Source organism: Vombatus ursinus, unplaced genomic scaffold, assembly GCF_900497805.2.
Source record: "Vombatus ursinus unplaced genomic scaffold, bare-nosed wombat genome assembly UNPS02007284.1, whole genome shotgun sequence".
NCBI lineage: Eukaryota > Metazoa > Chordata > Mammalia > Diprotodontia > Vombatidae > Vombatus > Vombatus ursinus.
This window is the reverse complement of record NW_020947062.1, coordinates 16,099,112-16,125,629: the sequence shown is the minus strand read 5'-3', so window position 1 is coordinate 16,125,629 and position 26,518 is coordinate 16,099,112. Positions and strand designations below refer to the sequence as shown.

The 26,518-nt window shown below is 38.2% G+C and overlaps 1 protein-coding gene across 2 annotated transcripts in view; it reads right to left on the bottom strand.

Moving 5' to 3' along the window:
• The window catches only part of KIF3A (kinesin family member 3A), a 59,158-nt gene extending 32,966 nt beyond the window's left edge, over positions 1–26,192 (bottom strand). For both annotated transcript variants that reach the window (XM_027849185.1, XM_027849187.1), the window contains exons 1-7: positions 26,085–26,192; positions 21,588–21,861; positions 17,846–17,990; positions 7,289–7,373; positions 6,006–6,111; positions 4,502–4,641; positions 4,023–4,220 (exon numbers count right to left, since the gene is read on the bottom strand). In XM_027849185.1, coding sequence (XP_027704986.1) covers positions 4,023–4,220; positions 4,502–4,641; positions 6,006–6,111; positions 7,289–7,373; positions 17,846–17,990; positions 21,588–21,861; positions 26,085–26,090 — 954 coding nt within the window. In that variant the 5' untranslated portion in view covers positions 26,091–26,192. The remainder of the gene's footprint in view (positions 1–4,022; positions 4,221–4,501; positions 4,642–6,005; positions 6,112–7,288; positions 7,374–17,845; positions 17,991–21,587; positions 21,862–26,084) is intronic.
• Positions 26,193–26,518: the final 326 nt, after the last annotated feature.

Below are 26,518 nucleotides of genomic sequence, written 5' to 3'. Positions count from 1 at the left end.
ACAAACAAACAAAAAGATTGGAAATAGAGGAGAGGGTCAAGTTATGAAGGGCTTTGAATACCAAAGAGAGGTTTTTAAATTTGATCTTGCAGGCAATAGGAAGCCACTGAATTTAGTGAGTAGGAAGATAACTTTGACATCTGAGTGGAAGATGGATTGTAGAGGGAAAGACTTACGAAAAACAGACAACTAGCAGTCTACTGTAATAGTCCACTCAAGTAGTGATGAAGCTCTGCACCAAGGTGGTGACAATGTTAGAAGACAGAAGGGTGTGTATTTGAGAGACATTACAAAGGAGAATGAGGAGAGAGTAGTCACACAAAAAAAAAGAGAGAAAAGCCTATCAAGAAGAGGATGAGTAAAGGTGTCAGAGGCTGCAGAGAAATTAAAAAAAAAAACAAAAACATGAGGACTGAGAAATGGTCATTAGATTTGGCAATTAAGAAAACATTAGTAACTCTGGAGAGAGCAGTCTTGGTTGAAAGGAAAGGAAGAGAAGGCTTCTATTATAGATGGCATTGTCAAGGAGTGTAGCCACAAAAGGAAAGAGAGATATAGGATGATAGTTGGGGTGGAAAGATCAAGTCAAGAATTTTTGAGGATGGGGGAGACATGGGCATGTTTAAAGGCAGTGAGGAAGTAGCCAGTGGACAGAGAGACTGAAGATATACACAGGTATAGGGGAACATTTCACTCAACAGGGAAACAGGAAAGAAAGGAGAGAAGTAAAAAGGGGCTGGTAGATTAAGGGAGGGATGAGTCCTAAGCAAAACAAACTCAAAAGATGCATAAAAATATGATAGCTATTTTTATAATGTCAAGGAACTGGAAACTGAGGGAATGCCTTTCAACTAGGGAATAACTGAACAAATTATAGCATCTGAATGTGAAGAGAATACTACTGTGTTGTAAGAAATGATAAAGGGAATGGTTTCAGAGAAAACTGAAGACTTGTATGAAAGGATGCCAAGTGAGTAAAAACTAGGAAAATAATTTATACAATTAAAACAATATTGTAAAGACAAAGAACTTTGAAAGATTTAGGAACTCTGATCAGCGGAATGAAAAATTATGATTCTGACTGACAATGAAAGACTCAGAGTGCAAAATTTATACACACACACATTTATGGCTTTCCTTGCCATTCTTTTAGACATGATCAATGTGGATATTTGTTTTGCTCTACTGTAACAGTGTTTTTTTCCTTTTTTCCAATGGGGGGGGATGGAATAAAGACAAGGCAGATTTTTGCCAATTGAAAAAAAAATCAACATTTCATTTAAAAAATTGTGACAGTGCTTCCCAGTTCTCCTATTAAAAAAAATTTATTATATACAAGTATGAGGTTTTCTGAGTAGTTTATGACCCTGAACCTTCTTTTATTACTTAAATCTCAATACAGTTCCTAAAATACTTCTCAAGATCCTCTCCTGGATACACTTTTGCAGAGAAGGCCACCAAGTATCAAAGAATTTGTTGCCCTGATTTGCAAGATCTTGTTAAGTTCTTCAAAGAATTTCTCTGCCTCTGCATCTTATGTAGCAAACATTGGTGCATAAACTGCAGTTTTGTTCCTATTCGGTATTTTTTGTTTATGTGCATCATGAGTACTACAAAATCAGACGATCAAGTGTACCATTTAATATTGTTCTGGCCTTTGGATACATTTATCAATTCAACCCCAAAATTCTTTTGTCTCTTCAAGAAGAAACTGATCCATCTTTTCACTTACTGTAAATCTTTATGTTTTCTGGTTATGTTTAGTGAAAGGATGCCAGTATTGCTAACTGAACAACTGTGATAGATGAATATATTGGGGTATCACTGCACTATAAGAAATTAAGAATATGATGAATCCAGAGAAACTTGGGAAAGCTTTGCGTCAACTGATGCTGAATGAAATAAGTAGAACCAGGAGAACAATTTATACAGTGACTACAATAACATAAAGGATAACAGCTTTGAAACACTTCAAGAATTCTCATCAAAGCAGTGACAAATGATGATCTTGATGTATTTCCCAGCTCTTCGCATAGAGGTGATGGATGAGAGATTACAAGCGCTAAATAAGAGATATATTCAGATATGACCAATGTGCTGATTTGTTTTGATTGTGCTATGCTTCGTTACAAGGAAGGACTTCTCCTAAGAGGAGAGGGGAGGGGAGGGGGGAGCAGCTAGGTGGCACAGTGGATAGAGCACTAGCCCTGAAGTCAGGAAGACCTGAGTTCAAATCCGATCTCAGACCAAACACTTGACACTTACTAGCTGTGTGACCCTGGGCAAGTCACTTAACCCCAATCGCCAAAAAAAAAAAAAAAAAAAAAGAGGGGAGGGAAACAACTACTTATTAGTGATAGATATATAAAAAGCTTTTTTTTTTTAAAAGAACATGAATACAACATTAAAAAACAGAAGAAAACAAAATTCAGAAGGGGACACAAATAGGAGAATTTCATCATTACTTTCTTAAATTTACTAGATACTTTAAAAAACTATACATAACAAAAGTTTACTTTCACATACAATCTTCGGTTTTGTTTTTTAGTACACTGAAATGCTTGTTTTTTGATGATCAACTTTAAAATAAAAAGTGTCAATATTGACATGGTTCAGTTCTTCTAAAGAACTTAAAGAGGTTCATCTAAAGAGAATCTCTAAGGGGGTCCAAGGATCCCTTAACCTGGGGTCCACCAACCACCTATGGATGGATTCCAGGGGAGTCTGTGCAATGTTATGGGAAAAAAACTTACATAATTATTTCAATAAATAATTGGATTAGTTTATAATCCTTTTGTCTTTTATTTTATGAACTTAAAAAACTTATTCTTCAAAAGGAATTTAGAGTCTTAACCAGACTGCCAGATGATCCATGACACAAAAAAGATTAGAAATTCTTATTCTAAAAGCATGGTGATTCTATTGGTCACAGGAAAAACATCTCATATTTAGAGTACCACTTAACTAATGCTTATAGAATAGAGAATGGACCTGTGATTTCACTGGAACAGGGTGAGGAAATTCCCTCTACTGAAGGGAAATGCCCTATTCATATCCCCTTCTGATTTCCAAACTGAAAAAATTAAATCTACCAATGTAGGTCAGCACCTTCTCTGAAAACTGAGTCTCAGAGGGTTGTCTAAAGGAGGAAGAGGATAAGTAATTTGCACAAGGTTACAAAGCAGGTGTCAGAAGCCAGACTCAAACCCAGTCTTTACTGGCTTCAAGACTGTCTTTCTGTCCACTGTACCACACTGTTCATCCTTCTATATGTTTATGGATGGTCTAACATACTGATTCTTAGTAGCCCTCTCAAGCCATTCTACCACCATCACTGGGGAAGGGCGATATGCAGGACTGAGGCCCACTTTTAATTTTTCTCTGCTTTATGAGCAGCCATAACCAAAGAACTGATCATTACCTAATGAAAAATCTATGTGACGAGTCACTATGTCCTTACTAGATAGTTCCTCCAACAGATTCTATCACTAAGACCATATATAAGTCTTATGCTTCACTGGCATAACCTTTAAGAACTTACCCTATACTTGTTTCAGCAGCACATATATGGCCCCACACAAAGATGACATGAAAATTCAAGAAGCATTCCATTTTTTTTTGCTTGCTTTTTTCCTTTGGAACATGGGCTAATGTAGAAATTGTTTTTTATGACTATTCATATATGTAAAGAATACAATTCCTTGTCTTCTTAATGGGTGGGAGAGGAGGAAAGGAGAGGAAGAGAATTTGGAACTGAAAATAAAATAAAATTCAAAAAACAAAACAAAACAAAAAAAAAGTACACTACACCAAGAATTTATGTCTCCATGCCATAAGGAGGGAGTGAGATTAGATTCTGTCCCTTTTATCAGGAGATGTAGGAAATTTCACACAGAATGATGACATAGTTTAAAAAAAAAAAAAAAAGGACACATTTACTTGTCTGTTGTGAGATGAAATTCACCACTGAATCAAAAAGTCATGTATAAATGAGTCAAATACATCAACCATCCAGTTCTTACCATCATGGTTTTTGAGTTTCCTCCTAAGGAATCCTGAAGAAGACGAGTCAATTTTGAATTTCGATAGGGTACATGAGTGCTTTTTCCATCAACCAACGCAGAAATGACATTACCCAGAGTGGAGAGTGAAAGGTTAATTTTTGTTGCTTCTTTCAATCGCTGTCCAGTAGCTCCAGTTTTTGCCTGTCTTTCTGAACCCTAATAATGAACAGAGAGGAGTTAAGATGCAAAAACAAAGCACATTCAGGAGAAAACAAAAAATTTTGAAATTGTCCAAAACAAATTTTTAAATTTTTAAAATTTTTCAATAAATTTTAAAATAAAATTTTTCAATGAAAATTAAGTGAACAAAAACTCAAAAAAATTTAAGAACATCACTGACTTCTCATTTGTATAAATAGTTTTGAAAATAAAAGTGGAAATTATCCATTAAATTACTAGAGAAAAATATCTTCCTCAATTAGCATCTTAATACTTACAGCAAGATCTACAAGGTGTAGTTTGCCCATCCGAACATGCATATTTCCATCAATACCTTTTTCACTACATTCAATGGTAATTGTAAATATAGCATGGGAACGGGAACTGTGTTCATTCATATTAGTTGCACCAACAGAACCTTTAATATGAGAAGAAAATCACTTTGAAAAGGTAATGTTCAAGCATCTCTGAAAGGACAAATTAAACGACTAAATACTAACTTAAAATATGTAATTTTATTAGACACAAGGCAAAAAAAGACACATCCACTCCTGAATTACACAGGTAACAATGGATTTATTCAACATTATTAGAAATTTTTCTGTCAAAAGTTTTGATATTGATTATGAAGGAATACGTTTTACTGTTCATATTCAAACTAAAATTTTAAAATTATTAGGCAAAGTGTGAAAGTTAAAAAAGAAGGTATGTTATACATAAAGTTCAACATCCCAACTAATTTAGCTGTGCTTTTAAAAGGCACTAAGATTATGTTTATTTTATCCCAAAATAATGATCTCATTCTAAGATCTTATTTCATAAATTCATGCAGAAGTAACCAACAAGAAGATATAATAAAACTTAAGAACAACAAAAGGTAAGCCTTCACCAAAGGCCCACTGGGATGCCTTATTATGAAATGGAAGTGACACTTCGTATCCCAAACACCTAGCACCAGAAAAACACAAACTTCTGGCAGTTCCTGTATTAAATTGGAGAGGATTACATATACAGACCCAGCAACCAACTGTATGTCTCTCTAAGAAGCAACCTAACTAAGTCAGGCTCAGTCACAGCAACTCATTAAACCATCTACTAAAGCACAGAGGCACTGGAATCTGGTAAAGAGAATATTCAAACAGATGAAGTCACAGATGCCTGAAGTACTGAGAAAGGCAAGTATCTGATTTATGTCATAAAGTGAGAATCTAATAAAGTGCTATTTCCTGATCCACAGTCATTTCATAGACTAAAGTACACAGAACAGAATGTAAACATACAGTTTTTGTAGTAGTGGATTTTCTTTTTGGATTTTCTTTAAAGCAAAACACCATAGATGGTGACATTCTTAGTTGCTTTTTTTAAAAAATTAAATATCCACATTTTATTTATAAAATAGCTTTAACTTTAAACTGAAACTATTATTTAAGCAAGAAATGGAAAATTTAAAGAGCACTGATGTTGATTTCATATACAAATTTTGTAAATTATTTTCTGTTAACATTCCCTTTCTTTTTTGAGATGAAATTATGTGGAAGTTTCTAAAGGACTTTACCATTTGTATGGCATAAAATAGACTAGGACTGAAAAGAAATTTGTCCCACCTTAAAGTATTTTGTTCACTGCTTAGACACACCTAAACAACTACAGAAAGAACTGTTGAGCTATCTCAAAATCATGTCTCTTTCACATGGCATCAAGCTGTGATATAACTTACATTACTACCTTCACACTAATCTACTCAACATTAAAGATTTATTGCCAATTAATGACTGTACTTACGATTTTTGTGGCCTAACGTCATAATTCTATCCATATCATCTGCATTATTTACCACATAAGCTGACAAATCTTTGATGTAAACTCCCACATCAGGTCTTTCCTTAACCTAAAAAAAATAAGATTACACTCTGGTAATATACAATGCTTTCTAAATCAATATTCCTTGTATTTGCTTATAGATTACTACAGCAGTGGTATAATGTCAGTATAAGTAATTTATAATAACCCTTAAAATGGGAGGAAGATATTTTATTCATCTAACTACCCATCCCTTCATTAGACTATTCTCTATTTTAAAAGAAATGGTGAGCTGAATCGAAGGACAACAAGAGGCATATTGGCCTGCTTGGGAAAACTTGAATAGTACATAGGTTGCTATTACTCCAACTCAATTGAGAGAGGATTTTTTTTATCATCATCATAGTCATGACATGAAAGAAAAGCACTTCCTCACATTATTCCTCACACTGAGGAGTGACTCTTCATCCAGTCAACATTCATAGCTTGACCCAGCAGAATATAGGCAAGTGAGAAAGTGATTGATTCTACACAACCTTATGTTATTACTTAAAACAAATCGGGCAGTGCATCCATTAGAGAAAAACAATTATTAGTTATGCAAAGTATAGCATTCATAAGGCATGCGGCATGAAACTTGATTTTAATGGGAGCAAATTTGATCGGTCACTATCAGGCTAACTGAGAAATGCTCTTTGCAAATGAAACTCTTTTTTTAAAAAGGAATTTAAAGTTTGCAAGATGAAGTAAAATGCCAGAAGAGGTATTATAAAACTAGAGCAAAACAAATAAGAATACATCATTGCAATATCTTTTGAATTTTAACAGACATAGTTCCAACTAATCTCTAATACTGTCTATAAAAGGAATTAGACTAGATTAAGCTGAAAACAATTGTACAGGTCAGTAGAGTGTCATAAGCTCAACTTTAAGCTAAAACACTAAAATTCTTTATACTGAAGTAGCTAAAACTTCAATTTATTTAATTGTCCTCTTAAAACTAAATAAGAGGAAGATGCTTAGCATCATGGAAAGACCGCTAGACCTGGAGTAAAGAAACCTGAGTTGGAGTTCCAACTCTCTCTGTTATTAATATATAACCTTGAGTAAGTCACTTGACTTTTTTGTATCTAACTTTCCTTATCTCCCCTATATCATAAAGAGGTTTTTGATGGTTTCCTTTAGCTCTAACATGATGATTCTGTATAATCCTATGGAAAAATAATTCTTACCTCAGAGTATTCAAATTTTCAAAGTAGCCTCACCTCTAATCTCTGTGTCTGATCCTTTCCTAGAAGGTCACGCACTTCTTCATTATAAATTTCCAAATAAGATACTCGAACCAAAAACCTAAGAAGGGAAAAGAATAAAAAGTTCTGTTAGGACATGTTGAGTTTGAGATTCACATATAGTATCTGGTTCAAAATAACATGTGAAAAAGCTGACTACCTTTTGTTGCCTCTATTTCCTATAAATACTTACTTACTTCTCAGGTCACTGCAAACTGAATTCCCACACCAATGCCAAGCAAAAAGGTTAACTATGATCTCTAAATTGCTAAATCCAACGATCTCAGTCCCTATCCTTTCGACCTCTCTGCAACATCTGACACTGTTGAATACCCCCTCTTCCTGGATATTCTCCCTTTCCTAAATTTTCCTGACTCTGCTCTCTCCTGCCTATCTACTTGTCCAATCCTTTCCTCCAAATCCTTTGTGAAGATATGATCTGTCTTTGTGATTATACCCAAGGGCTCTCTGTTCTAGGACCTCTCCTTTTCTCTCCCTCACAATGATCTCATCAGCTACTAGGGGTCCTGACGCAGGAAGGACTAAAGATTTAGACAAACAACTTCTTGCTGTCAGGATATCATCTATAGGAGGGGCCAATGAGAGGAAGCCCAATCTCCCTTCTTCCCCAGTACCTAAAACCAACCAATTAATGAATAAACACTTTTAAATGCCTAATATATATCAGGTACTAAGCTAAACCCTGGAGATTCAAAGACAAAACTGAAACAGTTCCTGCCCTCAGGAAGTTTACATTCTAATGAAGGAGATGACATGTGTATTTTGTAAGGGAGAGCACTAGCAGCTAGGGAGATGATGAAAGATTTTACGCAGAAGATGGTACTTGAGTTGAGCCTTGATTGAAACCAAGGATTCTAAGAGGTGAAGATAAGGAAGGAGTACATTCCAGGTTAGGAGTACTGTGTGTGGAATAAGTAGACCAATATGGCTAGACTGTAGAGTTTATAGAGAGGGTGTAATACGTACTGGCAAAGGAAGAATAAGCCATGCTGTGAAGAGCTATGAAAGACAGAGCAATTTATATTTGATCCTAAAGATAATTTCACTTTACGAAAATCACGTTAGCAGCTGCAGCTATGTGGAGGATGAACTGGAGTGGAGAGAGACCTAAGGTAAAGAGAACAAATTAGAAGGCTATTGTAATAGTGCCAGTGAGAACTGATGAGCACCTCCACTAGGATAATGGCTACAAGGAAAGAATGGGATATCTGTGAGATATATGATGTCAGATAATCAATAAATATTTATTAAATGCCTATTATACACAAAGCACTGTGCTAAGCACTGAGGACACAAAAAGAAGCAAAATATAAGTCCCTGCCCTCAAGGAGCTCACAATCTAATGGGAGAGACAACAAATAAATATGTACAAACAAGCTATATAGAGGATGAATAGGAAATAATTAAAAGAGGAAAAGCACTAAAATTAAGAGTTTGGGAAAAGCTTCATGTAGAAAGTGGGATTTTAATTAGGACTTAAAGGAAGTCACAGAAACCAAAAGGTGGAGATGAGGAGGAAGAGCCTTCCAAGCATGGGGAACAGCCCATGAGAAAATTACCAGAACTAGGAGATGGAGTATCATGTTCATGGAACAGCCAGGAAGCCAGTGTTACTGGATTGAAGATAACTTGGCAGAGAGCAAGGTATAAGAAGACTGGAAAGTTAGAAAGGGGCTAGGCTATAAAGGGCTTTGAAGCCAAATGCATTGGAAAACTAGAAGTTTGCCTGGAGGCAATAAAGAGCCACTGAAGTTTGGGTGGGGGGAGGTATGTTGATTGGGAGGAGGGGGGTGAGGGAAGGTGTTGTCAGGGGATAAGAACAAGGTTTGGTGATTGACTGGATTTGTGGAGGAAGTAAGAGGAGTTGAAGATAACACTGAGGTTTCAAACCTGGGTGCCTGGAAAGGTAGTGGTGTCCTTCATAATAATATGAAAGTTTGGAAGAGGGATGCGTTTGGAAATGGAAAGAAGGATTGGGCTTTAGGGGTGGAATAGGAAAAGAGAAGAGAACAATAAATTCAATGAGGATATGTTGAGTTTGAGATTCACGTATAACATCTGGTTCAAAATATTCATCAGGACTAGCTGGGAAGTGGTAGAAACAAGATGGCAGAGTAGAGTAGAACTCAGCCAAGCTTTCCCAAATTTCCCTCCAAAAAATTCTAAAATAACATCTCAAATCAAATTATGGAACAGCAGAACCAACAAAAAGTTGAGTGAAACAATTTTCTAGCCCAAGACAACTTATCTGGCAAGAAAGGTTTATCTCACCAGGGAGGTGGTCAAGCTATGGCACAAACCACACCATGGCACCAGCAGCAGGCCTTGGAGGCAGCTGCATTGGCAGTGGCAATTTCAGGAGCTCTCAGCCCATGACCAGTGAACAACTGGTCAGAAGGAGACTGCAAGGAACTCTCTATTGGCACTGGGTTCAGGACCCTGTTGTACTGCCCATATGCAGTTCTGGATCTCAGTCCCAGGGCCAAAAGGAACATTAGCATTTGTGGCCACAGGGGAGCAGGGGCCCTGGTTTGCAGTTCTAGGGTGGAGTGGAGAGCTTGTGGTCACCCGGGGGAGAAAAGATCCTGTCTTAATTCCAAGACAGAGAGGAACACTAGCAATTGCAGCTGCAGGAGAGTGGGGGGACCTAGTCACAGTCCCAGGGCCAGGAGTGCTAGTACTGGTGGCTACAAACGAACAAGGTCCCTTCCTGGATAAAGACAAAAGCACAGGCCTGGAGAGCTAACCAAAGCTCTCCCTAGATCATAATCACTGAAAACCTACAGACTCTCAGAGTGAACTCTAAAAACAGGAGCAAGAAATGCTTGAAGCTTAGGACAGTGCCCCTTCCACCCTAGAAACAGAGCCTAATTTCAACATAAAGTTAAAAGTCAAGAAATAGATTGAATAAACGAGCAAACAACAAAAAAAGAACCAAACTACAACAAGTTACTACAGTGATGGGGAAGAGCAAGATACAAAACCCAGAAGACAATGATGTCAAAGCTGTTCAAGAAAGCCTCAAAGAAAAATGCAAATTGGATACAAATCCAACAAGAATTCCTGAAGAGCTCAAAAAGGATTTTAAAAATCATATAACAGAGGTGGAGGAAAAATTGGGAAATAAATGAGAATGATGCAAGAAAATTATGAAAATATTGTCAACAGCTTGGTAGAAGAGGCACAAAAATACTGAAGAAAATGATACCTTAAAAAACACAACTGGCCAAATGGTAAAAAGAGAAACAAAAATCCATTGAATAGAAGAATTCCTTAAAAAGCAGAATTGAATAAATGGAAAAGGAAGTACAAAAGCTCACTGAGGAAAATAATTCCTTAAAAATTAGAATTGGGCAAGTGGAAGCTAATGATTTCATGAGACATTAAGAAACAATAAAATAAAAGCAAAAGAACGAAAAAATTGAAGAAAAAGTGAACTATCTAACTGGAAAAACAACTGACTTGGAAAACAGATCCAGTAAAGAAAATATAAGGATTACTGGAATACCCTACGGCCATGATCAAAAAAAGAGCGTATTCATCATCTTTCAAGAAATTATCGCCACTACTAGGTCTATATCCCAAAAGAGATAAAAAACAAAAAAGAAAAAGGACCTATATGTACAAAACATTTATAGCAGCTCTTTTCTGGCGACAAAGAATTACAAATTGAGGGAATGCCCATCAATTGGGGAACAGTTGAACAAGTTATGTATGTGATTATGATGGAATACTATTGTGCTATAAGAAATGATGAGCAGGATGCTCTCAGAAAAACCTGGAAAGACTTGTATGGGCTAATACAAAGTGAAATGTACTGTGTACACAGCATGTCTACTATGGAAGTGTTTTGCATAACTGCACACGTATAGCCTATATTGAGTTGCTTGCCTTTTCAATGAGGGTGGGTGAGAAAGAGGGAGGGAGAAAATTTGGAACCCAAAGTTTAAAAAACACATGTTTTAAAAAAAAATGTTTTCACATGCAACTGGGAAATAAGAAATACAGGAAATGGGATACAGAAATCTATCCTGCTCTACAGGAAAATAGAAGGGGAAGGGGGGAAGAGATAGCAGGGAAAGCAGACTAGGGGAAAGGGTATTCAGAATGCACGCCATCTTGGGGGGGAGGGGCGATATGGGGTGAAAATTTGGAACTCAAAATCTTGTGGAAGTAAATGTTGAAAACTAAAAATAAAAAAAATAAATACTGTAGAAAAAAAATGTACTGTGTACAAAGTAACAGCAATACTGTAAAATGATCAGCTGTGCATGACTTAGCTATTCTCAGCAATACAATGATCCAAGACAATTCTGAAGGACTTAGGATGAAAAATGCTATACATTCCCAGAGAAAGAATTGATGGTGACTGAATACAAATTGAAGCATACTTTTTAAAAAATTAATTAATTAATTTTGCTAGGCAATGAGGTGACTTGCCCAGGGTCACACAGCTAGTAAGTGTCAGGTGTCTGAGGCCAGATTTGAACTCAGGTCCTCCTGACTCCAGGGCTAGTGGTCTATCCACTGCACCACCTAGCTGCCCCACTTTTTTTTTATTTTCTTCATTTTTCTTGAGTTTTTTTTTGTCTATATTTTCTTTCACAACATGACTATTATGATTTACATGACTACACATGACTACACTAAAAAAAAGAAATTATCATAGAAAACTGCCTTGATATCCTAGAACGAGAAGGCAAAATAGAAATTGAAAGAATCCACTGATCACCTCCTAAAAGAGATCTCAAAACGTAAACTCCCTGGAACATTACAGACAAATTCCAGAGCTCCCAGGCCAAGGAGAAAATACGGCAGGGAGCCAGAAAGAAATAATTCAAACATAGTGGAGCCATGGTCAGGATCACACAAGATTTAGCAGCTTCCACATTAAAGAGGGCTTGGAATATGAAATTCCAGAGGGCAAAAGAGCTAGGATTACAACCAAGAATCACTTATTCAGCAAAATTGAGGATAATCTTTCAGGAAAAAAAAATGTATGTTTAATGAAATAGAGGACTTTCAAGCATTCCTGATGAAAAGACCAGAACTGAATAGAAAATCTGACTTTCAAATACAAGACTCAAGAGAAGCATAAAAAGGTAAACATGAAAGAGAAATCTTAAGAGAACCAATAAGGTTAAAATGTTTACATTCCTATACAGGAAAAAGTAATTGTAATTCCTAAGAGCTTTATCATTAAGACAGTTAGAAGTATACATAGACAGAAGACACAGATGTAAGATGATATCTTAAAAAAATAAAATTAAGAGATGAGAAAGAGGAATGCCCTGGGAGAAGGAGGAAGTGAAAGGAAGAACAGGGAAAATTACCTCATATAAACTAAGTATGAAAAGAATAACTTTTACAGTGCAGGGGGAGGGAGGGCTGGCAACATTTGAACTTTACTCTCACGAGAACTGGCTCAAAGAGGTAATAATATACACGCTCAGTTGAGTAGTACAGAAACCTATCTTACCCTACAGGGAAGTAGGAGGGGAAGGGGATAAGAAAAGAGGAGGGGGGCTGATAACAGGGAGGGAGGATTGGGAGAAGTAGTAGTCAGGGGGGAGAAGGAGGAGAGGGAGGGGGAGAGAGAAATAGGGTGGAAGGAAACACACAGTTAATAATTACAACTGTGAATGTAGTGAACTCACTCACGAAATGGAAGTGGATAGCAGAATGGACTAAAAACTATAATCCAACAATATGTTGTTCACAAGAAACACTTGAAACAGAGAGACACACAGAGAAAAAACAAGGGGCTGGAGCAGAAACTATTATGCTTCAACTGAGGTTAAAAAAAAAGCAGGGGTAGCAATCATAATCTCAGACAAAGCATAAGTAAAAATAGATCTAATTAAAAGAGATAAGCAGGGAAACTACATTGTACTAAAAGGTGACATAGACAATGAAGTAATATCAATACTAAACATATATGCACCAAATGGTATAGCACTCAAATTCTTAAAGGAAAAGTTAAATGGCTCATTGGAAGAAACAGACAGTAAAACTATTCTAGTGGGGGACACTTCAACTTTCCTTGCTCAGAAGTAAATAAGTCTAACTATAAAATAAGTAAGAAGTTAAGGAGATGAATGGAATTTTTAAAAAGTTAGATATGATAGATCTGGAGTCAACTGAATGGGAAAAAAAAGTAGTATAGCTTTTTCTCAGCTGTACATGGCACCTTCACAAAAACTAGCTATGTATTAGAGCATAAAAACCTCATAACCAAATGCAGAAAAATTAAATGTATCCTTTTCAGACTGTAATGCAATAAAAATATTCAATAAAGGGCTACAGAAACATGGACAAAAAATTAATTGGAAACTAAATAATCTAATCCTAAAGAATGAGTAGAGTCAAAGAATCATGGAAACATGGAAAATCATGGAAACAATCAAATTCATTAAAGAGAATGACAATAATGAGAAAACATACCAAAATTTGTGGGATGCAGCCAAAGTAGTACTTAGGGGAAAATGTGTATCTCTAAACTCTTACATCAACAAAATAGAGAAAGAATAGATCGATAAATTGGGAATGCATCTAAAAAACTATAAAAAGAACAAATGAAAAATCCCCAATTAAACACCAAATTGAAATCTTGAAAATCAAAGGATAGATGAATAAAACTGAAAGAAAATCATTGAACTAATAAATAAAACTAGGAGCTGGTTTTACAGAAAAGCCAATAAAATAGATAACCACTGATTAATCAGATTAAGAAAAAAAGAAGAAAACTAAATTACCAGTATCAAAAGTGAAAAAGGTGAATTCACCACCAAAGTAATAATTAAGAGCTATTTTGCCCAACTGCATGCCAATAAATCGGACAATCTAAGTGAAATGGATGAATATTTACAAAAACATAAATTGCCCAGATTAACAGAAGGGGAAATGGAATACTTAAATAACCCTATCTTAGAAAAATAAATTCAACAAGTCATAAATTAGCTCCTAAGAAAAAAATCCCCAGGACTAGATGGATTCACAAGTGAATTCTACCAAACATTTAAATAACAATTAATTCTAATACTATACTAATACTATATAAACTATTTGGAAAAGTAGGCAAAAAATTCCTTTTACAATACAAATATGGTTCTGATACCTAAACCAGAAATAAGACTACATTTACTATATTTTTATTTATTAAATATTTGCTTTATTTATATATATATATTAATATATTTGCTATATTTATAGCAGCTCTTTTTGTGGTGACAAAGAATTCGAAATTGAAGAGATGCTCATGAATTGGGGAATGGCTGAACAAGTTGTTGTATATAATTGTGATGGAATACTATTGTGCTGTAAGAAACTACAAGGAGGATGCTCTCAGAAAAACCTGGAAAGACTTATATGAACTGATGCAAAGTGAAATAAGCAGAAGCAGGAGAACATCGTATACAGTAAGAGAAATACTGTATGATGATCATCTGGGAACGACTTAGTTATTCTCAGCATTACGATGATCTAAAACAATTCCATACAACTTATGATGAAAAATGCTATGATGGAGTCTGAATGCAGACTGAAGCATACTTTTTAAATTTTCTGTATTATTCTTTTTTCAGTCTGTGTTTTCTTTTGCAATGTGGCTAATATGGAAATGTTTTGCATAACTACACATTTGCAGTGTATATCAAATTGCTTGCCTTCTCATGGGAGGTGGGGGGAGGGAATGCAGGAAGAGAGAGAGAGAATTTGGAACTCAAAATTTAAAAAAAAAAACAAATGTTAAAAATTTTTGCTTACATGCAATTGGGAAAAAATGTTCAAATCTAATTAGGAAATATTAACAAAATAAATAAAAAATACAACATAAAAATAAAATAAAATAGTGGGATTAAAAAAAATTTAACTGACAATTTATGGTGTGGGATTATTGTTACTGTTTGTTCTTCATTCTCAAGAGGACCATGACATCAGGAAGATGATGCCATAATTTGCAAGTGAATTGGATTTAAGTGAGGGAGGGCTGTGCAAGGTCACTGGTCTCACTTTCTCCTCTGCAGCCATCTGGGCCCAGTGGTCAGGAGGACTGGAGATGGCCCCGGATGATATAGGATTAGAGTTCAAGAGAGAAACTAGGGTTAGATATAGATAGGGGACTGTTTGAGGAAGAAAGCTCCAGTCTCTATCCTGTAGCTTCGCTTCTTAATGCCTTTCTCTCCTAATCACATGATGCAGAACCTGTGATTGCCTGAACAAAAGCCACTCCTCTCCCCTGTTATCACTTCCCATTCTCTATTGCCATTAACCTCTGCCCTTCCCTTCCAAACCTTGTTTCAGTTCTGTTCCATCCATTGGGCTCACTAGCCTGCATGTGCCCCAGATGCCCTCCCCCTCCTGACAGTCACCTCCATGCAGTTTTATCTGATAACGCAAATGATTAGAGGTCTTGGAAGAAAAAGAAGAAAAGACAGGGTTAGGGTTCTAGGATCAATGAACAAACTTTCTTTCTTTTTAGACCTTTTTCTCTTACACTCTTTCATTTCCTGGCACCCACAGAGACCTGGCTCCCCTCAGAAGACCCTGAATCTCTGGCCATCTTCAAGGATATCCTTTTTCTCACGCCACCAACACACTGGACAAGGAAAAGCAGGCACATTCTTTGTTACTCACTAACATTACTGAGTAGCCTCTCCTCCTTTGAGGTTAGCTTCATCCACGTTTGTCATCCTATCCAGACACTAGAGGTCCCTGGGTCATTTTCCCTCCTTTCTTGAAGAGGTAAATGCATAGTTCAGAGTCTCTGTCCACCACAGATTCTGATCTTATATTAGAGAACTTCAATATGTAAGTTGATGTTCTCACAGACATCCTGGCCTCTCAGTTCATCAACCTCCTCAACTTCCTTCCATGACCTTCAATTTCACTCCACCTCAGTCAGAGAGGGACAATCCCAGCATCATATGATTAGGAGAGAAAGGCGTTAAGAAGCTAACCTATAGGATAGAGACTGGAGCTCTCTTCCTCAGAGAGTCCCGTATCTATATCTAGCCCTAGTTTCTCTCTTCCACGTCTGAGAAATAGGAAAAGCTTCTAACTGACCATAACCTCTTATTTTTCTGTGCTTCATTTCTCCTAAACCTATTCTTTATCGTCACCATGACCTCCAATTCCTACAAGACTCCTGCTCTGACTTCACTTTTCTCTCTTCCTAATCTTGACTTTATGGTTAGCCAGTGCAAATTTACATTGTCCTCTGCCCCTCTTGCCAAACCCAAACTTTGAATTATCCCTGCCACTTGCTGCCTTTGCTCCTACTCAATCTAAAAGGGCTACATACAGGCTAATCATCTGCCTAACTAAGAGTTCAATCCAGGGTCCTTTTCTTTTCTTTTTTCTTTTCTCTTTATTGGTGAGGGGATTAGCTCCCAGGAGTTTAAATTATCATTTCTATGCAGGTGACTCAGGTATCTATCTTGAGTTCTCTTAATCCACCAACACAACCATACTCTTCTCTCTACACATAGCACTCCCACCCTGGTTCAAACCCTCTTAGCTTCTCACTTAAATTATAGCGATTACCTCCTAAATAATATAAATGCCCCCAGAATCTCCCACCTCCAGTGGATTCTCCGCAGACCAGCCAAACTGATATTCCTAAAGCACAAGTCTATTCCATTCCCCTGCTCAAGAAATTTCAGTGGCTTCCTATTGCTCTAGGACAAAATACAAATTCCGGCTTGCAGTTCTTTCACAATCTGGCTCCAACCTCTTTTCAGACCAATTTCACATTAATAACCTTCATTCCCCCCTACATGATGGTCTGTCTCCTACTTCCACACTTTTTTTTTTGGCTAGGCAATGGGGTTAAGTGACTTGCCCAGGGTCACACAGCTAGTAAGTGTTCAGTGTCTGAGGCTGGATTGGAACTCAGGTCCTCCTGACTCCAGGGCCGGTGCTCCACTGTGCCACCTAGCTGCTCCCCTGCTTCCACACTTTTTCACAGCCTATGCCCCATGTCTGAAATAGTCCTTCCTCTTCAGGTGCCTAAGTTTCAAAGCATGGGTCCAGAGCTAGCTGTGCATTTCACAGTGCTCTAGGCAACTCTTGTAAGACTCTAAGTAAGCTATATTGGTAGGAGTTTACTCATCAATTAGGAATTCACGATATTAGTGAAACAGAAGGTCTAGTCTCTACTCCTAGCTCTAAGCTATCTTTTCAAACTAACTGCAATGAAATCCTGCATTTTGTATTTACCTCTCTGTGTATATGTAGTATATTGTATACATATAATAGAATGTAAGCTCCTTGAGAACAAGCTTATTTCTTTTTGTCTTTAAAACCTCAGCCCCAATACCTGGCACTTTAGTAGGGACTTAACATATGATGGCTTAATTGAAGGCCAAATACTTGGGAAAATAATCAGGTTAATGGCAAGTACAATGACATATATGAACGAAAACCCTGAAATCAACATCTACCTACATAAAAAAATTATTTTACTTAAAAATAAGCAGGGAAGTGGAAAAAAAGAGTCTTTTTTGTTTTTACCTTGTATCCCCTTCTGCTTTTGCAATATGACCAAATATATGAGCAAATGAATTTGGGATAATTCCTCTAAGTTCAGGTACAGCTCGTACACCTTCCATGGTAAATGTTTTTCCAGTTCCAGTCTGTCCATATGCAAATATAGTACCTGAAATAGAAAGAAAAGATTTACTCCAAAGATATTCAAAATTTAAATTCAATTAATTTTATTAAGCATCTAATGTGTATAGAACATTGCATTAGGCACTGAAGGAAATACAAACATTAGCTAAGTAAGTTCCTTGCAATCAGAAAATTTACAATCTAGTACAATGCCTCACACAAATAATAAGCATTTATAAACTAAGTCCCTACATGTGCCAAGCACTGTGCTAGATGGGGGATACAAATACAAAGAACGAAACAATACCTGCTCTCAAGGCGCTTATTGACTGACAGAAGGATTAAGCACAAAGATAACAATAAAATAAGACACAACATTACACATTAAAAAGGTACAATACCAAGTGCTATGTCAGGTCTGAGAGGGCAGGGAAATCAAGGAAGGGTCAGTTGGGTGGGAATTAAACAGCTGAAGAAGGCCTTGTAGGCATAGGTAATACATTAAAAAAATATACAGAGCAAAGTAAAATACTTTTTTTGCACTAAACTTTTTTTTAAAGATGGTAAAATTATGTGTTAGATTTTGGGTCAAGTTGTTTATATTTAAAAATTACTATTCTAAAAACTAGTAACTTAAAACTTCAAGGAAACAAATGGTCCACAAAAAACCATTCTTTTCCTCCTGAAACTTTTATAACGCATTTTGGCCAGTTGAGACAAACAGTTCTGAAATCAGTTGTCAGTTGAGACAAAATGTTCTCAGTTCTTTGATCACTGAGTAAGAAGACTAGAGTGGCAGGTGTTTAATCAGTCAATAAACATTTATCAAATGCCTACTTTGTGCCAGGCACTGTGCTAAATGCTGGGGACACAAAAAGAGGCAAAAGATAGTCCCTGACTTTAATGGGGGAGACAATAAACAAACAAATATTTTGCCTCCTGAATCTCCAGGCAGAATTTGTGACCCTGCAAGGTCCAGTAGCCTTCTTATCAACTGTCTTGATGAAATCAACTGCAACAGTCTATTCATATCATAAACAGCAAAACAACCACGTGAAGGATAATCAGAGAAGCTTTTGACACACATGGGCTTGCCTGGAATCACATCAACAATGCAGCATCACCAGATATCAAGAATTTAGGCAGGGCAGCTAGATGGCACAGTAGATAGAGCACTGGCCCTGGAGTCAGGAGGACCCAAGTTCAAATCCGACCTCAGACACTTAACACTTACTAGCTATGTGACCCTGGGCAAGTCACATAACCCCTACTGCCTCCAAAGAAAATAAAAACTTTAAAAAATAAAAAAGAGAGGTTAGGGCCATTTTCCAGCTTCCCACCAGGACATCAATCAATGTTCTCCTCTGGCTCAGCAAATTTGCAAACAATGTAAACAATGTGATCATCTAGAACAGGTGAATAACCAGCACTAATTTGACTAGTTTACATATGTGAACTTCGCTGTGCAATGAAGCTAGCTGTTTCTGTTGGTGGGTCATTCTTGCTATCCCTAGCCACATTATCAAAGAGGACATCTTTAATTGACACATCCCTGATGATGAAACCAACGTCATTCACAGGCAGGGCTTCATGGTGCAGTTCAAAAGACTTTATTTTAGTTACAACAATGACTGAAGCAGAAGTCACCACCATACTTAGTTTCACAACACTGATCTTCACATGGCCAACAAGGTACAGTACCAAGTCCACCAATCTTGTAGACATCTTTAGATTTAGGTTTCTCTTTTTTTTTTTAGGCAATTGGGGTTAAGTGACTTGCCCAGGGTCACACAGCTAGTAAGTGTCAAGTGTTTGGTCTGAGGCCAGATTTGAACTCAGATACTCCTGACTTCAGGTCCAGTGCTCTAACCACTGCGCCACCTAGCTGTCCCCAGAGATGTGCTTGTAATTGTGTTCTTGATAAAGTCTCTGGGTTCAGGAGCACCAATGATGGTCATGTAAAACTTGCTGGTCTCAAATTTCCACAAGGAGATATCAATGTTGATACTACTCTCAGGTTCAGCCTTCAGTTTATCCAAGACCAGGTATATTTGAAGGAATCCTTTCTCAACTCAGCAGCCTCTTTTTCAATAGCTTTCTTATCAATCCTATTACATTTATAGGTGAGGTAGTCAGTTGTCACGCATTTGCCATAGTCTATTTGTCCAATGATGATTAGATTAATGTCTTTACCTTGCCCATTTTAGTTAGCTTTATCTAAAACTTTCATGACACCTGTGTTCTGGTGGCAAACCCATTGTGGGGAAAAAAAACAAAACTAAAATACTTTAAGTGTTGTTCACATCTTAGTAGTATGATAGCAATGCTTTTTTATAAATTTTACTGAGACATCTTTCTGTCTTAAGGAAGTAGGCTGAAATGAAATGAAAAATTCAACTCGTTCTGTTATAGCATCACCAACAAATACTAAGCACTACATGTGCAAAGTAAGACAGTGGATGAAATATTGGTAGGAAATTATTATAATACTTCAAGTCAGCATGGCCAGTGATAATACAAAAATCACTAATATTTAGGTTTAGAATACATCACAACTTTTTCAGAAGAGATGTATCTAATTGTTTTGCTCAGACTCATCACAGAATCTTATATTTTAAGGTTACCATTCTTGAACATGTACCAACTAAAGCAATGGAGTCTAATGGAGGAAAGCCAACTGAGGATTATATACTAGTTATGCATGATCCACAATATGGATAATCCACATGTGACTAATATATATCATAAAACAAAATACAAACTGTGAGGGGCAGAAGTTCATATCCTTTATCAAAATGATTTTCCAAGACCTATATGTACAAAAATATTTATAGCAGCTCTTTTCTGGGGGTAAAGAATTAGAAATTAAGGGGATGCCCATCAACTGAGGAATAGCTTAACAAGTTGTGGTATGTGATTATGACGGAATACTATTGTACTGTAAGAAATGATGAGCAGGATGTTCTCAGAAAAACCGAGAAAGATTTGCATGGGCTGATGCAAAGTGAAATGTACTGCGCACAAAATAACAACAATATTGTAAGATGATCAGCTGTACGTGACTCAGCTTTTCTCAGCAACACAACTATCCAAGACAACTTTGAAGGACTTATGATGAAAAATGGTATCCATCCCCAGAGAAAGAACTGATGGTGTTTGAATACAGAGTGAAGCATACTTTTTTTTACTTTCTATTGTTCTAAAGCATTTTTGTCTATGTGTTCTTTCACAACATGACTATTATGGATATATTTTGCATGACTACACACATATAACCTATATTGAATTGCTTACTTTCTCAATGGGGGGGGGGAAGGAGGAAGGGAGAGAATTTGGAACTCAAAGTTTTAAAAACAAATGTTAAAAATTGTTTTTACATGCAACTGGAGAAAAATAAAACACTAAATAAAAAATGTTTAAAAAAAAGATGATTTCCATTATTTATTAAGCTATTGTTATTATATTTACAGAACTAGTATATACACAAGCAAAAACTTAGTATTTGTCGAATAATAATATGGTAGGTTAATAACTAAACTCAATAGGTAAAAAATCCTTTTATAATGCTCAAATAGGATTGCAAGCTTCTACGTTTCAAAAATTCATAATCCTCTTAATTCAAAAGTGAAATGAGGTTATTTACCATTGTAGCCTTCTAGAACAGAATCAATAATGGGTCTTGCTGTTAAGTTATAAACATCAAGTTGTTTACTATCTGGTCCAAAAACCGTATCAAATGTAAATGTCTTTGGAGGTTCATTTGAAGAATCTGTTTTATGTACTGTAATAGTTCCTCTCATCTCATCCACAGTAACAGATAATTTGTAGCACATTGCTTTTTCTCTTTCATTGAAGGGTCGACATCGAACAACAACTTTGACATTGTCGCAGCTTTCAGGCTTCTCTGATTTATTGATCTAATAACCAAAATAAAACAAAAAAATCAACATTAATCTTAACACATATATGAATGATTTTCAATGTGAGACTTTCTTGTCACTAAGATTAATGTTTCTCCACAATCATCATGTATATACTTTTCAAATCTTGTTACTTGAGCTAAAAAGAAAAATAGACTGGGTACCTCCATTTTCTATGTAAAAAAAGACTCGCTTTACCAGTCTCTAGGAACACTTAGCTTCCTTCCAGGGTTAGCTCAGATGCCACCTCCAAATGAAAGACAAATACCTCCAGTTGTTAGCATTTTTTCCCTCTTTAAATTATCTCTGTGTATCTATTGTTTTGCTCTCTCCTCCACCTTAGAAGGTAAGTTATCTGAAGACAGGGACTCTTTCAATTTTGTCTTTGTACACACAGCGCCAAGAACAAACATTTATTAAGTGCCTACTACTACTTAATTGAAAAAAAAATAAGCTTCTGGTCAAGATTTTTATTTTTATTAATTGCTGCTTTAGTATTTGATAAGTAAATTGCAGACCACTTGATTTTTTTTATACACTAGAATCATGTCCTTTTAAATCTCTGTATTTCTTAGCCTCAAGCTTAAGGCTTTGTCTATCAGTCAACAAGCATTTATGAAGCACCTGCTATGTGCCAGGCACTATGCTAAAAGCTGAGGATATAGACAGTCCGTGCTCTCAAGATCACTGTCAAATGGGGAAGACAACATGCTAATCACGTGCAAACAAGATATAGATCTAGGATAAACTGGAGATAATCAACAGAAGGAAGGCACTACATAAGTGAGACAAGGAAAGGCTTCTAGTGGAAAGTGAAACTTTAGCTGGTACCTGAAAGAAGCCAGGAGGCAAAATGGGGGAGGGAAAGAATTTCAGGCATGACGGAGAGCCAGTGAAAATGAACTGAGCTGGGAAATGGAGTCCTACTGAATGAATGAGGAATGAATCACAGCAATCATCTGTCAGTTTCTTGCAAAAAGTCACACAACTACATAGTTTCTGGTTGTTGTTTTTTAAGGAGAACTAGGATTTTATTGGATAGGGAAGTTTGGTGAGGAAATGCTTAACAATGAAGATTAGGAAAAGCAAATGAAGGTCTCAGAGTACTGCCTGGGGCACTGAGAGTTAAGTGACTTACCCTGAGTCACAAAGTCAGTTGACTTCAGAGAGGAGCCTTATAGGTTCATGGAAAGAGATCTAGAAGAGACTTTAGTCCAACTCTATCATTTTACAATTCAGGAAACTGGGAAAACTACCAGTAACTGTTGCATTTATTTCCTTACCTGACATTTCAAAATTCTTTAAAACCTGGCTTGTGACATCACTACCATCTGAAGTTGGATTCAAAGTTACAAATGATCTATTAATTGCCAAATTTCACAGTTTCAATCCTTATCCTTCTTGACCTCCCTACATTATTTGACACTTTAGATAACCTCTTCCTTGAAACTCTCTCCCCTGGAATTTCATGACATGACTTTTTCCTACTTCCTTTCTCACAAGTCAAGTCTCCTTTACAACAGGAACATCAGGCCTTATCCCACTCCTATACATGAATATATGTATCCCAGAGCTCTCTCCCTAGCCTAATCTTTCTCAATCTCTCTCTCTCTTTCTCCCTACATAAGCTCTCAGAAGTTCAACTACAAAATTTTCTTCATTCATCTCTGAATAAAATTCTTCTCACACTCCTATTAACAGAAATCTCAAACCTTCACTCTTTCCACAAGTCCCCAAATCTATACTTGCCACTCCAAATGAGAACTTCTCTTCCTATTGTATTGAAAAGATGAAGTTCATACATCTTAAGCTCCTCCATTTCCAAACCTCTACATCACTGCCCATTCTCTACTTTTCTGCTCTAGTCTAAGAAAGATACATTGGTTCTTCCTGTCATCAGTCTTCTTTTTGGGGGGGGGGGGCAATTAGGTTTAAGTGACTTGCCCAGGGTCACACAGCTAGTAAATTTAAGTGTTTGGTATGAGGCCGGATTTGAACTCAAGTTTTCCTGACTTCAGGACTGGTGCTCTATCCACTGTGCCACCTAGCTGCCCCCATCAGTCTTCTTTATTGGATCATAAACCTTGTCCCATACCTTATGCTAGTGTGTTTGGTATTTATTACACTTGCACAAATAAAAGTAAATACAAAATATATCTTCCTGATTCTGAAGCCTGCTCTCCATACACTAAACCACTGTATCATATGTAGACAGTTCTCCATTTAGTTTCACATTTTGCAAATTCCACTCCCAGGCACAAAGGTGGGCAGAACTGCACAGTGGCCCAGGTTTCCTGTAGGCGGTTACAGCAGCTACCACAGGCCTGGAGCCAGGGGTCCTTGATTCAGTCTCTGGGTGGCAGGATCTCAGGCACTGAGGCCCCTCTGGCTGTTAGGGCTGAAGAGACAGAGGGGCCACATAGGTCTCCAGGAAAACATAGGGAGGTCTAAGGAAGGGTCCATTTATATTAAATGAGAACTGACTGTAGCTGGAAGAGACCTTAGAGGTCATCTAGTCCAATTCTCCTATTTTACAGATGAGAAAACTGAGGCCCAGAGAAATCAAATGACTTGCCCAAGGTCTTACAGGTAAAGGGTAGAGACAGCCACTGAATTAAGATTCTGTTATTCCAAGTTTTGCTCTACAAGTTCAATGCTCTAATGAATCTTGTTTCCTCCACATTCTTCCACAGTAAATACTGTAAATTTCAAAAAGCATGTGGAATTCGATCCCTTAGTTTCCTCCACTTTTTCACCCCTCCTTACGAATTTAGGGCTTCTCTTATACCATGCATATAAAGTGAAATGGTTATTCCATATTGTACAGTATCCATAAGTTATTTCTGTGGCACTCATCCTAGAAAAATTTAAATGTTCTATTTCAGGAAAAACCAGTTCAAATATTCTTAAAATTAGGGAAAAACAATAATTGTTCACATTTAAACAGAGCAGCAAAGTCTACAGAGTACTAGATATACAGTTTCTCACTTAAGACTACACTAAAATTCTCAGTTACTGAATTTTTAGGAATCAAGAGCCTGCAGCGAGCATAATCCCATTCCTCTGCATGAAATCAAGCTGTATATGGTTAAAGCTGACGTAGCATCTACCCCAAGTTTAACACTTTTACTATGTTGTGAAATAACAAGATGTAGATGGTACAGATGGTAAAGAATCCTGCAAGCTACAGTACCCTAGCTAAGCCACTGACTAGCTGTGTGACCTTAGACAAGTCATTACACCTCTAGCTTCCTCATCAGTAAAAGGAGAGGGCTGGCCTTTCCAACTACTGATCTGAGACGAAAATCCCAGGAAATTTCAATAGCCACCATTCTATGACATACCATATTCATATGACATTAGCAAATAACTGACTGGAAGTTAAAGAACAATAGGAACCAGAGTTCCTTGGAAAGATATAGGAGCAATAACAATCCGCTAAAGGGAACGGGGACTTGTCAATAATTTGAGGCGATGGCAGCATCTGATTCATCTTACTCTACGTAATACAATGAAATCCTCAAAGGAGGATGGTGCTGGTCCTGAGAGTCAGATGGCAGCAGAGAGTGGCTTGACCTCAAGACTCTGGGAACCTCGAGTCCCTTCCCTTCACCTAAAGGAGGGCTGGGCCAGGTTCCTCCCCGCCCCAACCCCGCCCCGCCCGGCCCAGCCCAGCGCCACACCCCGAGGTGGCCGGGGTCATCTCCAGCACCCCTAAGGGCAGGAGGCCCGAAGCCAGGGCTCCATGGGAACCCCTGCGCGTGATGACAAAGAGGCCGTGGCCAGCGCTGTCCCTTCTCCAGGTTCCCAGCCCAACAGAACCTCCCTTCCTCTAGAAGGCCGGGCTGGGCTCGCCCTACCCTGAGGAGGCACCTGGGCTGGGCCGAGGCTCTCCCACGTACGAAGAAAGCTGCAGCTTGGCCTGGAGCTGGGGCTCTTTCGGCCTTCCCGGAGGAGACCCCCAAGGCTGCCGCCCCGCCCCGGCCTCTCCCATCCTTCCTGGGGGAAGCTCCTGAGGAAGCTGCTGCTCGGGCCGGGCCTCTCTCGGCCCTCCTTGCGAGGACCCCTGGGAAAGCCTCCGCCGAGGACCTGGCCTGGGCAGGGGCTGCGGCCGGGCCTGGACCTCGGCCGCCCCTCCCCGGGGAGGCCCTCCCGGCTCGGTGCCTCCATGGCAACGGCCCCGGCCGCCGGACGGGGCGGGGCGAGGATTTGCTTCTTACCGGCATCTTGGGCCCGACTGACCCGCGCGGGGTGGCCGGTTCCCCTGCTCCTCGGCGCGGCTGAGCAAGACCTCGAGCTCCCGGGAACAGTGCGGACCGACGCGCTCCTCCCCCTGCTCCCGGGCCACAGGCTCCCGAGGCAAGGCGGGGGCCGGGGCGCGCCTGCGCAGTCTAGGCTTCCTCCTCCCCGCCAGACCTTCTTCCCACGTTCCTTCGGATGCACCTGCGCATCCGGCTCTCGCTCTCCTCCTTCTTTCTCTTTCCTTCCCTCTTTAACAAACAAAAGACATAAAATGAAGGGCCGCCCTCCTTCCCAGACACTTCCTCACGGGCTGGTCTCCTAGGACGCCCCGCGTCGTCCCGCACTCCATCCGCGGCACGTCTTTGCCGCCACCTGGTGGGCTCTGGGCCGAGGTCGGGGTGGGCGGGGCCCC